The 13,924-nt window shown below is 40.9% G+C and overlaps 2 protein-coding genes across 2 annotated transcripts in view; one reads left to right on the forward strand and one right to left on the reverse strand.

The window, feature by feature from the left end:
- Positions 1–197: 197 nt before the first annotated feature.
- Positions 198–8,734, forward strand: PSMC2 (proteasome 26S subunit, ATPase 2). The gene is made up of 12 exons (XM_027459457.3): positions 198–371; positions 2,220–2,257; positions 3,474–3,555; positions 4,239–4,338; positions 4,699–4,830; positions 5,456–5,528; positions 5,673–5,768; positions 5,992–6,156; positions 6,665–6,752; positions 7,538–7,740; positions 8,282–8,378; positions 8,461–8,734. The coding sequence occupies exons 1-12, from the start codon at positions 302–304 to the stop codon at positions 8,616–8,618; spliced, it is 1,302 nt and encodes a 433-aa protein (XP_027315258.1). The 5' UTR covers positions 198–301; the 3' UTR covers positions 8,619–8,734.
- A 2,732-nt stretch (positions 8,735–11,466) lies between these two features.
- SLC26A5 (solute carrier family 26 member 5) overlaps positions 11,467–13,924 on the reverse strand; it is a 34,034-nt gene continuing 31,576 nt past the window's right edge. Inside the window, exons 19-20 of the mRNA XM_027459447.3 lie at positions 13,837–13,891; positions 11,467–13,288 (exon numbers count right to left, since the gene is read on the reverse strand). Coding sequence (XP_027315248.1) covers positions 13,146–13,288; positions 13,837–13,891 — 198 coding nt within the window. The 3' untranslated portion in view covers positions 11,467–13,145. The remainder of the gene's footprint in view (positions 13,289–13,836; positions 13,892–13,924) is intronic.

Genomic DNA, 13,924 nt, shown 5'->3' on the forward strand with positions numbered 1-13,924 from the left:
GCAGCCTCACAGCCCTGCTCTGGGCACGCTCTGGGACCGCCATGTCCCATCACACGGGGGGTGGGGGGCACTCCCTAAACCATCACACCGGGGCATCACGGGGGGACACGGGGGGACCGCTCTCCTCGGAAACACAGCGGGAGGGCAGGGAGCAGCCCGGCTGAGGGGCTGGAGGAGGAAAAAGAGGAGGAGGAGGAAGGGGAGGAGGAGGAGGAGGAGGCAGCGGAGCCCCGGAAGCGTTACACAGCAGCGCCGGGCCTTCCGCAGGAGAAAAGGAGGAAGAGAAGCGAGGGAAGGCGCGATGCCGGACTACCTGGGCGCCGACCAGCGGAAAACGAAGGAGGAGGAGAAGGAGGAGAAGCCCATCCGCGGTGAGGGGCCGCCGCCGGCCGGGGGAGAGGCCGCCGGCCCCCCCGCCCAGCTCCCGCAGGGCGCACCGAGGGGCCGGGCCTCGGGGGGGAGCGGCAGAAAGGGGGGAAAAATGGGTTAAAACCGTGAAAAAACGCGTTAGATCTGGGCGTTGCGGCTTGGTTCTGTGAGGAGAGGGTCTTGGAAAGCCTGATTCGCTACTACGCGGCGTAATTAAAAGATCAGCATGAGTAAACATGATATTTAGTTTTTTTTCGTGAGTGGAGTCCTCCACAGCACACTGCCAAATTCCCTGTGATCCCATCCCTTCAGTAAGGACTTCAGAGAAAGCAGGGCAGCAGTTCCCTCTGGTGACACTGACACAGCCTGAAAGCCACCAGTTGTGCCTCACACTGGGTGGATTTCACCTGCCTGTTTAGTTCACGCCGTTAGTTGCAAAATAATAACATCTGGAGGATAAAAGCAAACCTATATGGCATCAATGGTGGACTTTGAACTTCTGCCCCTCGAGAATGATTTCTGAATTATAGCAGGGTAGTGTTTAGTAGATACCAAAAAGTCAATGGGATAGTGCAAATAATCGGAGGAGAAATACAGATCAGTACAGAAAATATCTCCTCGAAACACTGTGTAATACACAGTGTGCCCAGATCCTTCATGCTGTGTGTTTTTGGCTCCCTCTGTCATAAAAAGGCTACAGGGAAATTGGAGGAGAGAGAACAACAAAATGCTAGGGGTGCTTAGGTGAAGAGCAGGTTTTGGTCTGAAAAGGTAGAGCTTTGGGGAGACAGGAGAGGGAATGGTGCAGGTCTGTTAAACTGCAAGTGATGTGGAAGTAAGTAGGGACCAACAGTAATTGTCACATTTTTCTTAACAGAGGGAGTTCACTGGGACAACCCTGTGGGACAGGACTCAGTGTGAAAGCTTAGACGTTTAAAAGCTGATGGTGCTTGATCTGATGCACGGATTTAGAGGCCCAAGTAAAATGTTTAAATTCCAAGTCTAAGTCAGGTAAAAGGAAGCACAATGTGAGTTAAACCAGGGGATTTTTTCCTGTATATTCCACCAAAAGTTGCTGAAAGTTGACAGGGGTTCAAAGAGTTGTTAGGAAATGCTCATGTAAAGAAAATATTTTAAGGACTTTTAATAACAACATAAGACCCAGAAGTGGGAGGTCACTAAGCATTTGCTATGATCATAGACCTTCTTGTTGGAGAAGGGATATATATAGGACCAAACTGTTTATCTTGCCTCGTGCAACCATTCCCATGTGTACATTTTATACTATTAAAAATCAGCTTTATGGTAGTTATTGATTCCTGGCGGCTTTATTAGTTCACAGGAGTTTTTTGTTATTGAGATGAGCTTAGATATGGTTGTTGTTCTCTGCTCACGCTGCACAACTCGAGAGAGACAGCACTGCTAGAAGGTGGTGATTGATGTGGTTGTACAAAAGTTATTTGGATTTTAATTGATGTATTCTTAAACATAAACCAGAAGGTTGAAAAGATGAAGTTTTGATTTCTTCTGTTCATTTTCTATACAGTCACCGATGACAAGTTACCCTGAGCAAGTCAGAGTTTAAGTAGTTTGCTTACTGTGAGCTCTGGATGGTACAGATACTTAAGAGTGTAGCTGGAGACAGTTTTGTTTTTCTTGAACGTCTGACACTTTATTTATTTTCACTAAATCAAAAGAAAACAAAAGACTCAAAAGGATCCATTTTGAGGGATTTGTACATAACAATAAGGCAAGCATTCATAAAAATGTGTATTTGCATCTTTTAGAAGCAGGTTTGATACCGTTTTTGTTTTATAATTAGAATCTAAGTCTTTCCTGTCTTGTTTCAGCACTGGATGAAGGAGATATTGCCTTGCTGAAAACCTACGTAAGTAACATTTGTATGCAAGAGTGTTAAACTAAAAAAAGAGTCTAGTCACAAATTGAATACACAAGTGGTGGGACATGTATTTAGTGAATAGTCAGCAGATCTGCTTCTCCTATTGCTTTTTTCTCCTGCCAAAATCGTTTTTCCCTTATCCGTTCTAACAAGAAAGCTCCAAACCCAGCTCACAACCCTAAAAAATCTAGTTATCTTGGAGCTAATGAAGTATTTTTAAATTTTTGCTCTGTATCTTGTAGCTGATTGTCATGGGGTTCTAATGGCTAGGGTTTAGTAGGGCTTTTTCACCAAGTAGCCAATTTTCCTTGCATTATAAAGAACTATCTTTAAGACTCTATCCAATTTGCTTGTATCTGGTTAGAAAAATCTTTGAGAGGGATACACAGAGCTTATCAGGGATAGCATAATCCTGGGAGGTGTGTTCCATGGACAATAAGGCTTAAAATGCAAACTTCCCCTCTCTGCCAGAAAGTGCAGTGGGTCTGTTTAAGGACCCTTCAGAAAAAGAGAAACTTTCAGCTTAGCGTATGTCTAGATTTGAATATGTTTGCCAGAAGTCTAAATTTCACTGACAGTACAACTCTGCAACTGTGTAAGGACTCTGAAATAAGGGTTGAGCACACTGTGGCATCTTTTTTTGTTGCCAGATTGGTACGAGGGAGATCTTGTAAAGGAAATGCAGATCTGCTGGCATTAGGCCAGGCAAGATAGCAAAGCATTTTATCACCATTGAGAATCTCATATGCCCCTTGATCTTTTTGCTATATCCTGTGGGTGATAGAGAGGTTGGATAAAGTAGTAAAAGCACTTGTACAAATGATTTTTCATTTGGTGCTATTCAGCTACTGCATGCAGAACTCCTTCTGTATATAATTTTTACAAAGTCCTTTTTAGAGCTTAAGAAGAGAACAGTTACAAAATAAGGCTGAACAGGTTTAAAAGGAAAAACAAATCCTTGAATCTGACAGATAGGAGAAATTTCCACTTGCACATTGCTCAGGACTGTGAAACTGCACTCTTTTTGTTGGGCAGAATTATTATTATTGCTGGAACTTAATACAGTCTTTTTTTGTTGTGATCAATAGCTTTTTATTATACCAAGACAGTCTTTTGAACATCGTGATGCTCAGCATCTATTGGCATTTTTTCCTAGATAAAAAATTATCTGAGTTGCAAAATCAACACAAAATTTCTTTTCCAGGGCCAGAGCACATACTCAAGGCAGATCAAGCAAGTAGAAGATGATATCCAACAACTACTTAAGAAAATCAATGAGCTCACAGGTATCTTTCCTTCTTAACATAACTTGCAGTAGAAGAGAGACATACACTGAAATGGGTGTTTTAAGAAGTTGATTTTAAACAACTTCTGCATTGATTTTATTAATGTTATTTTTCCCTAAAGGATGCATTTCTTTATCTGGTAATGTGGGACTTTTACTTTGTAGGTGGCAGTCTCATTTTTGATTAGGCAGGTCTAATAAAAAAAATCCTTGATCTTTTTATTTTTTCAAATGTATGATGGAGATGGTATTTGTGTATCCATGTTTTGGGAGATCTACAAGGTCTTCCATCTGTATGAATCCCTTAGCTTCTAATATCTTGCACTAAAGCTTTCCCTCAGTGAAAACACTTGCAGGCTTTCACTCCTTTTCTGAAACTGTTTTGAAATATGCTTGTGTTATCTCTCTCAGGTTTGGGTGTTGTTATTCATACTGCAAAATTGTATTAGAGAATGGATAGACTGGCGTTTGTGTATTCAGCTGGCACTGGCACAATAGTCCTTGTTTCTTTAGGGAGCTCATTAAGGAGATTTGCATGTGTTTTTCACTAGAGGTGTGTGTACGTGTTTATTTAGAGATCTTAAAAAGCTTCCAGCAGACTTATATGTAGGGTTCTCAGTATGTAAAAAGTTGCTGACATACCACTTAGCTTCTTCCTCCTCAGCCTGTCTGTGTTTTACCTAGGAATTAAGGAATCTGACACCGGCCTGGCTCCTCCTGCCCTTTGGGATTTGGCTGCAGATAAGCAAACTCTCCAAAGTGAGCAGCCATTACAGGTCGCCAGGTGGGTGCACTCTTTCTTCAGTTTTGGAGTGGAGCTGCATAATGTTAAAAATGTGATTTATAACTTAGGTAGACTTTTTTTTTTTTTTTTTCTTAAAGAAGCTTCACATTTTGTGCATATTGAGAATACTTCTAATCATCACATCAAAAAGCAAGTGTGTTATGCTTGATGGTGTATTACATATTTCACACTTGCATTTACTTTTATAATTATTGCATGATGCTATAATAATAGAATCACAAGTACAATAGCTCTTCCAATATGTTTGGAGGATACAATCACTCTGTTTCGTGGTGCTTACAGAAATAGCAGGGCAGTTAATTGTTTACCTGGTGGCATTAATTGTATGTTCTGTATTAGGTGTACAAAGATCATCAATGCAGACTCCGAGGATCCCAAGTACATTATCAATGTCAAACAGTTTGCCAAATTTGTGGTGGATCTCAGTGACCAGGTGGCACCTACTGATATAGAAGAAGGCATGAGAGTTGGGTAAGCAAAATCCTTGTGTTCTTAGAGTTTTACTGAAGACTGAAGCTTTCTCATCTGGTCCATTGGGTTGACATCAACAACCGACATTTGATATTTTCACAGTAGTTGAAATCATAACAATGTCTTTCTGTTAGAAGACAATAACTTATCTGCCTGCTCTGCTGGAAACGTTTTTGATCTCATTCTATTGAAAACAAGTTCAGTGCACTGTGGACTGAAACATTTCACTGTGGGCCCCGATAGTCCCAGCTTTCAGGGAGCCTGAGCAGTGTGCTTTCTCTGTGACTGTCTACACAAATACACACAGAGCAGCTCCAGGAAATGTTTGCTTAAGGGATGAAGGCAGTTATCTGTAGAATCAATATTTTACCAGTTTGCTCTCCAGGAGATTTTGAAGTTTAGTTTTTAAAATATTTTGGAATTAATATTTTTGGAAGCCTTGAACTTCTCTGCAGAAGAAATTCCAGTTTCTAGCCCATCTGACTATTAGCTTTGAGGGCTGGGTTATCTCCATGCCAGAGAAAATAATAGTTTGAAAATTCTGCTTCATCTTTACAGAGTTATTTCTACATAGCAGTTTAATTAACTCTTGTTAAAATAAATATTCTTTATTTCTTCTCAACAGGGTGGACAGGAACAAGTATCAAATCCACATCCCTTTGCCTCCAAAGATTGATCCCACAGTCACCATGATGCAAGTGAGAATTGCCTTTACTTATTATGATACTGTTTGATCTTGTAATTTTAGTTTCTTTGGACGGATTTTGTTCTGGGCTGTTGAAGGCCTGGAGTTCATGCCTGCAGCATCAGGTTAACTTCTAATTTACCTTTTTGTTATGCAGGTGGAAGAAAAACCAGATGTCACTTACAGTGATGTTGGTGGTTGTAAAGAGCAGATTGAAAAGCTCAGAGAGGTGGTTGAAACCCCTCTGCTTCATGTAAGTTACCTCTAGATTGAAACTCCTATTATTTTAAAACTATTCTGGTTATCTATTAGCATTTGAAAAAAAAAAAATGGTAATGTAGCTGAATGTAAATAACTATAAAGAGGTCTAGTTTTAACAAATGAAATCCGGTCTAGTTTCGGATTTATTGCTTGTCATTAATGATTTTCTTACTTGGCACATAATCTTTGATGCCCTCTGTTTCCCACCATTACAGCCTGAAAGATTTGTGAACCTTGGAATCGAGCCTCCCAAAGGAGTACTTTTGTTTGGGCCACCTGGTACGGGCAAAACACTTTGTGCCCGTGCTGTTGCTAACAGGACTGATGCCTGCTTCATCAGAGTAATTGGATCTGAGTTGGTGCAGAAGTACGTGGGAGAGGTAAGAGCAAATACTTAATGGAGTGTGGAGTGAATTGCAGAGCTGCAGTTGTGGGGACCAGACACCCTAGTGGATATGATGGATGGATGATCTAGCATGCTGGAGGTAGAAGGGGGTAGAAGAATTGTCAGGCAATCAGTTATAACACCTTAGCTACACTGTCACTGATGAAATGGATTTTGCAGTGCAGTGTTTAATCTGTGGTTTGGGGGACTCTGGAATGAGGATTTTGTTCCCAACAGTGCCACTTCAGTTGGCCCTGAGGTAAATGACTTCATCTGGACTACTTCTGAATTTAAGAGCAGTAATATGTCTCTTCTCTCCTTTATAAATTTCTTTAAGATTTATGAATTTCTGGTTATACATATATTTGTACAAATAAGAAGAGTTTTATCGTTGGAAACTTAGAATTGTTTGGAGGCGTGAAAAGTGTGATAGTTTTCCTTTAACGTACCTTGAATCTGTAACAAAACTTTGAGGTGTGGGTGTGGTTGTTTTTTCCTTTCAGGGAGCTCGAATGGTTCGTGAACTCTTTGAAATGGCCAGAACTAAAAAAGCTTGTCTCATATTCTTTGATGAAATTGATGCCATTGGAGGTATGTTTGTAGTACATATCTCTACTTTCATAATAGAACTTCCAGATTTTCTTTTTGCGTTGTAATTCTTTACCCTTGTTGCTGCATTTCAAGAAGCTTGCTTGTAAATACCTAAATACTACTAGCACATACTGTATCTGGGAAGCTATCAAGAGGTTGTTTACGTAGCCTGAACATATTTAGTCCAGATGTGAAGTCATTTCTGCATGTTTGTAACACCTGGATTATTTAAACTTTAGTAAAAACTTCTCTGTTTTATTTGGAAAAAGTACTGTTAACTTAAACCCTCTTCAGGTTCTAGGCTACGTACTAAATCTTTATTACTGCCTAAAAACTATGTGTTTTTTTTTGTTTGTTTGTTTTTCTCCCAAAGGAAGCACTTCAGTCGTTTGAAAGTAAAACAATTTTTACATAGGCAAGTGGGGAGGATTTTGGTTGAGGGAACGTAAATTAAAAAAAAATACTAAAAAACAAACAAACAAAACCCACCAAGATACATTTATACATCAGCATTTTGGGCAGTTACTAGGCAAGGAGATAGGCCCTGTAATATCAAGGATGAAGATACAGTGTTTATTATAAGTGACAGATAGCACCAATCACTTTTTGTTCAAAATGTGTCATTTTCAACTAATACCCTCACACCTTTTTATGAACTCATCACAAATATTTGTATCTAATTTAAATATATTTCTCCTATTGTCTGATATACGGCAGCTTTGACGTTGCCTGCTCTGAAGGTCCCTCTCTTACTTTGTGTTTTCTCTCCCGTTTTCTCTCTCCAGGTGCTCGTTTCGATGATGGGGCTGGGGGTGACAACGAAGTGCAGCGCACCATGCTGGAGCTGATCAACCAGTTGGATGGTTTTGACCCACGAGGCAACATCAAAGTGCTGATGGCTACAAACAGACCTGATACTCTGGATCCAGCACTGATGAGGCCTGGGAGGTTGGATAGGAAGATAGAGTTTAGCTTGCCTGATCTTGAGGTCAGAATGCTTTCTTTCACTGTCAAATATATTCTGAGTGTTCTGATTTTGAGTGTTTCTTCAGTTAGGGCATTACTGTCTGGAAACAGTTTACGAGAATTAACAAAAGCAGCACTCTTAGGTGAAGCCACATAGAAACCTGGGAGATTAAAGATGTGCAAAAGAAGGTTTTCCCCCACTGCACAAATTCCATCCCTGGCAGGGAAGGTGTAGCTATGTATATGTATATTTCTGACTGAATAGATAAAGAATTCTTTAACTGGTTCCATGATTTAGTAGTTTAGTTGGAATGTGCTTTATTTAGCTCTTTAGAGGTACTTCTGCCATTAAAGCTCTTTCAGTTACTTTCTTAATTCAGTTTCATGGACAGGTAGTTTTCCGTTGCTTAAGTATTCTAGTTCAGACATAGCAAATAAAACTCTAATTTCCTACCTCTCATTTTCCATCTGCCCTTGCTGTGGAAGAGGACAGCTACATGCTAAGAGCAAGTCAAGTTACCACCTTTTTTGCACCATGAACACTTCTATCCACTCTTTTTCAGGGGCGAACTCACATATTCAAGATACACGCTCGTTCAATGAGTGTTGAAAGGGACATAAGATTTGAGCTGTTGGCTCGACTGTGTCCTAATAGCACAGGTGAGTTTTTTAAAAATATTTTGCATATGCTTCCTCTCTGTTGGTGGTCAGTGTTGAATTCATTTGCCCCTTTCTTTTAAAGGAGCTGAGATTCGCAGCGTCTGCACAGAGGCAGGCATGTTCGCGATCCGAGCACGTCGAAAAATTGCAACTGAGAAAGACTTCCTAGAAGCAGTGAACAAAGTCATTAAATCCTACGCGAAGTTCAGTGCTACTCCCCGCTACATGACCTACAACTAATACCTTGGAGAATTTTTCCTCTTTCTGTAGTTTAACTTTGTGAAACCAAAATCCACATGTAGTCATTCGTGTCTTGTTCTTGGAAGCAAGAAATAAATGAAATATTCCAAATAACAGATGGGATTTATTTATGAATGTGTTCCACACTTAGTGGAGTATTGCTGCTGTAGAAAAGTCTTAACACCACAGCCTAAAGCAGCAAAGTATTTTTAAATTGGATACCAGAGTAGTGTTAGAAATCTTGCATTCAGATGGCCAGCCACCGTTTACACCCCAAAACTTAGAGTCTAAGCTGGGGAAGTGCTGAAAGATCCCAAAGTGACTGCAGTGCTTCAGGGTGTGCTCAGAAATGCTTGATGCTAAGCAGCAAGGTGTAGGTGTGTTCCAAGAAAAGGACAAAAGAAAATGCAAATGTTGAGCTAAGGAGAAAGCACAAACAGCTCAGCTCATGTGCTTAGTGGTCAGTCACTGCCAAGCTTGGGGAAGACATGAAAGGCTCTGTTTTCTCTCCATGGGTGAACGCTGGTGCTTTCATACTATCATAACCACTCTACAGGGGGGGAAATCTTTTTCTTCATCCCTTTTTCAGAGATTCTTCTGTTTCTTACTAAATAGTAAGTGTTGCATCAAGAGGGAGGAAGAAGTGAGTGTAATTTCAGAGCACTAAGGAAATGAAGATTGTTTCCTCACGTTCCTGCTCTAAAAAAACCTTGAAGTTTGACATCAGTCTAAATCTACTAGTGAGTACTTTGATATGTCATATTACTTGTATAGGATGCCACTAAACACAGAGGTCACCCTGGTGGGGTCCTGCTGCTTCAGTAGCTGGAAAATTGCTTGTAGTTGGTGGCCGCAGATAAAAGGTTGATATTTATCTGTCATGTTCCTGTAGAGCTGCACAGATAGGTCGCTGAAAAGCAACATACTTTCATTCGACCTTTTTCAGGCATTGCATCAAACTGTGAAAAGTGAGTTAGAGAAAAGAGCCTGAAGAAACACCTGGGAATGTAAAGATGTTTGGGAGCAGTTTTATCTTGAAAGAGAGAAATTTTATCAGGTTCAATTTCAACAATTTTTTTTTTTGGGGGGGGGGGGGAAGAGGGTTTGGGTAGGGTGCAGGTTTAGTGGTAGGACAGAATATTTTCATTCTGAGCCAGAGAGGAAAGTGGGTCAGAAAGCCGCAGTGACTAAATATGGCTCAAAGTTCAGCACTTGAAACGAAATGTACCTTTTATTTAAGAAGGGTAAGTAAAGTATATAGGAAAAAGCTGGTGCTTGTATCCTGAATTACCATCAGTGCTCTTGCGAAAAAGTAAGGAGAAAGGAATATTGTTCTCAGCGTTAAGTCGCATCTCGACATCCAGCAGGACCTCGGCTTCTCAGTGCTGTTTGCCGTGGTGAGGCTTCAGCAGTGAGCGTCTGAATGTAGGCAAAGGGAAGAGGAAAAAGGATGTGGGTTTGTTTAAACCAGCACTGACAAGCTTAAGGTGGGATTTAAACTTCTTGGTATCTAAATCCTCAGCAGAAGGGAAATCCATTTACTTTTCAGTAGGTAACAGGCTGGAGAGCACTGGCTCAGCTGGTGGCAGCAAAGCACAGTAAGACCAATCAAAAGCTTCCAGATTTTACTTTACTGGATGAATTACCAGCAATGCTGCTAGTAATTAGGAGTCGGGTGCACAGCACCAGCCCCACACAGGCTGATCCCCCACCAGCAGCTCACCAGGAGAGCCACAAGGGGAAATGCAGCATCAGTTGCGTTGCGGTGGCACCTGGACAGGGCCTTATGCTGGAGCCAGGAGGGTGAGGAGCAGTAGAGACACATCCACGTGGCTCATGGCAGCACTTGAGTGCTGCTGAGATGAACGCAAACAGGCTGATAACCCCAACATGGGGAACACTTGCTCAGCTCTAAACGGTGGGTAACGAAGGCCAAAACTGCATGAAAAAGACACCCTCTACTCTATCATTTTTTCTTCCCCTCACCTCTTTTTTGAGCTATGCATACAGGAAATCTTGAAACTCTCTGGACTGACCTTAATATTGTTTCTTCTCTCAGCAGGGCTGCAAGAAATCTGGTTGAGAGACCAACCTGTTAGTATTGTTCTAGCTCCAGCACACACGTTTGCTCATTTGGTGTCACACAGCCACGAGGTAAGTGTTTGTCTTGGGAGAACCATCAGTTAACCACGAGCTACAGCTGCCCTGGCAGCCAAAAGGGCAAACCAGTTTGGGGTGCATTACACAGCCCAGCCCAGCCAGTCAAAAGAGGTGAGTCTTCCACTACATGTAGTTGGTGTGACCTCACCTTGAATATTGTGTGCAGTTCTGGCCTCCATGTTATAAAAGGGACATTAAACTCCTCAAAAGCCTCTAGAGGAGGACAACAAAGCTTGTACAAGGGCAGGAAGGCACAGCCTGTGAGGAGGGGCTGAGGGCACTCAGAACAGGAGGCTGAGGGCGGCCTCATTGCTCTCTGCAGCCTCCTGAGGAGGGGACGTGCAGAGGGAGGTGCTGGTCCCTGCTCCCAATAACCAATGACAGAATGTGAGGGAATGGCACAGAGCTGCACCAGGGGAGGTTCAGACTGGACATCACAAAAAATTTCTTTGGTTTTAGGGAGTTCAAATGCTGGAATGGGCTTCCTAGAGAGGAATAACATGCATTAACTTTTGGTTATCCCTGAAGAGGTCAGGCAGTTGGACTGGATGATCGTTGAAGGCCCTTCCAGCTGAACTGTTCTATAGTCTAGTCTATTCTTCCTAGCCCACCCCTTCACAACAGGCAATTGCACCCTGGGATGTTGGCTTGTCCCACATATGGTGTCTTGCTGAGACAAAGTAGGGAATTTTGGTATGTCATGACAATCACTTTATTTTAGAAGTTGACAAGATTTTGATGTGAACTGAAGAGACTACATAGTTAAAAACTGAAGCTGCAACAAGCTGAAAGTAGAAAAATATACTGTATATAGATACAAAGGCTTGTTAAACTAGTTAACTTTATAAAATGTACCAAAAGTTTTTTTTTTAAATAAACACACACACTGTGTTAACGTGCATTCAATTCATACTTTGAACTCCAGCTAAGCAGTAACTTCTGATGCAGAAAGCTTCCTATCCCTAGTGGCAGGGGAGTCCAAAGAAAGGAAACACCTTCCCCCACTGCCCCCAGTTCTTGGAAAACTCAGTTTACTTGAAGCAAACCCTAAGCGCAACAGTTTGAACCAAAATAAAAGTAGCAGATTCTGCACTGAGAAGAGAGGAAGTAGTCTGAATTTCCGTATGCACAGGACCTTTGCTTTGAGGGTGCTAAACAAAATTACTTAACCCTCCTCCGCTGCCCCTGTGCTATTGAAATAACTTACAGAGGAACACTTTCACATTCCTACCTTTGATCAGATTCATATTGGTTGTTGTTAGGGGGATACAGGCATTGAAGATCTGTTTTGCCTGAATTATATTTCCATATTTTGCAACACACACAAAGTCAAAGAGTACCATAGTGGCCAGGTTGTAAGGCCAAAAGAAAAAAAAACAAGCTACTGATTCATTAAAAATACCCAAACACATTTTGGAGTTCTACTGAAATCTATTTCACAAAGCACTTAAAAGCTGAGGCAGAAGCAGCAGTGCTGGTAGAAAGACATCTCAGGCAATGGGAAAGTATTTCTCCTTTTGGACCACTGAGACTTTAGACCTTGTCTACCTTTTTATTCCAACTGCATTTAGGGCATCCATTCTTAAGGTAATTTTAATAGGCCTCATTCCTGCCTTAAGCCAGTTTTGTCTACAAACCTGAAGCTAAAGTAATTTTAGCTTAAAACCAGCTGTATTATTTTTTTTAGAAAGTATAACTAGGTTTTGGCAGTGAAAGTCCATATTGATAACGTAACAATTAAACAGGAGGTTTTTTAACATGAAATTCACTTAAGAGTGAAAATATTCAGGCAACAAAAGGATAAACACAGTTGAGACAGGTTAGGTAATTAAAAAAACAACTGTACCATCAAGATTTAAAAACAGGAGCAGCTAATGCCACCAGTGTGAATTCATGAATCCAGCTGGCAGATCATTACAGTTTATACAAATCTGTGGTATGCAGATGTTGACATCAGGCTTTAAAAATAATCTACAAAAAAACTGTAAAGACACTGGTACAGTGCATTGGAATTGCAGAACAGTTTTCTTCTGCAAGATCCCAGCTTGCAGTGAGTTAAAGTGCCCATTTTCTCAACAGGAATAGGAATGTCACCTTGTCTATCAGATTCGGACTGTAGCTTACTACGAGTTTTCTCACCTTGCATAATTTCATGTTTATGTCATTGGAAGGCTGTACCCTGATGGAAGGAAAAAATTCAAGAGCATGAAGGCTTCCAAATTCCTTGTCCACTCTTCCTACTGAAAGCCCCACCCTATACCCGTAGATACAAATAGCCTTAGGCTCTCTTTAAACTGTGCAAATTAAATATTTGAAAAGAGTCTCTATCAGCATAAATCTGACTTCCATTCTGCTAGATGTCAGTCCTCAGAGGTCTGAGGCAGTCTGTGAAGCAGACCTGTGTTTCACTTGGCAAGCAAGGACAGCATCGTGAATACTGTGAAAGAGTAGCTCTCTTGTTACAGTGTCGTCAAAAAAATTCAGTCTCGTCAGCTCATTCATAACAGGACCTACAAATTAAAACAAACAATTATGGAATCAGTACATAAACAAAAGTAAAAGATGGAAGACAAAAGTATCTCAAGAAAATGATGACAAGTTGTTCTCTTGTCATTACTTTAAACATTTAAAATATCTGGATGAATTACATTATATTTCTACTTCAAAAAAGTAATTCTCTTTTCCAGCCACACAGAGAGGCCTGTTCTTGGCTGAAGATGCTACAATTCCAAATATCACCAACTTGGAATACTGCAGGCTTTTCTTCTAACTACATCTTTACAACTTCAAGGTACAACATTAGGTGCACCATTCACAATTTGCCAGCTGGAAGAAATGGGAGCAAGATCAGAAAACTCATTACATTAGGACTCCACTTACACTGAAGTGAAGGCTCTAATCCATACAGGTTTGCTCTTCCTCAAATTGAATTTTAGTTCAATGTTACTCAAAATAAGCACTGATACTACTGAGGCAACTGGCAGGAGAAAACTCAGAAACAGAGGGTAAGAGATAAAACACAATCTCTCCCACAAATTCACAAAAAAAATCAACTCACCGCTACAGCTGGCAATACAGACGTGGACTGAAACTTCTTTGTATTCTTTTATAATCTGCAATAGAGTTAAACTGCAGTTAAACACATT

The sequence above is a fragment of the Anas platyrhynchos genome, chromosome 1 (assembly GCF_047663525.1).
Source record: "Anas platyrhynchos isolate ZD024472 breed Pekin duck chromosome 1, IASCAAS_PekinDuck_T2T, whole genome shotgun sequence".
Classification (NCBI taxonomy): domain Eukaryota; kingdom Metazoa; phylum Chordata; class Aves; order Anseriformes; family Anatidae; genus Anas; species Anas platyrhynchos.

Excerpts from the sequence above, each read along its gene's own strand:
- PSMC2 (XM_027459457.3), top strand. The coding sequence starts at position 302 with ATGCCGGACTACCTGGGCGCCGACCAGCGGAAAACGAAGGAGGAGGAG. Across the intron at positions 2,258-3,473 it reads TTGCCTTGCTGAAAACCTAC|GGCCAGAGCACATACTCAAG; the intron begins GTAAGTAACATT and ends TTTCTTTTCCAG. Across the intron at positions 6,753-7,537 it reads TGAAATTGATGCCATTGGAG|GTGCTCGTTTCGATGATGGG; the intron begins GTATGTTTGTAG and ends TTCTCTCTCCAG.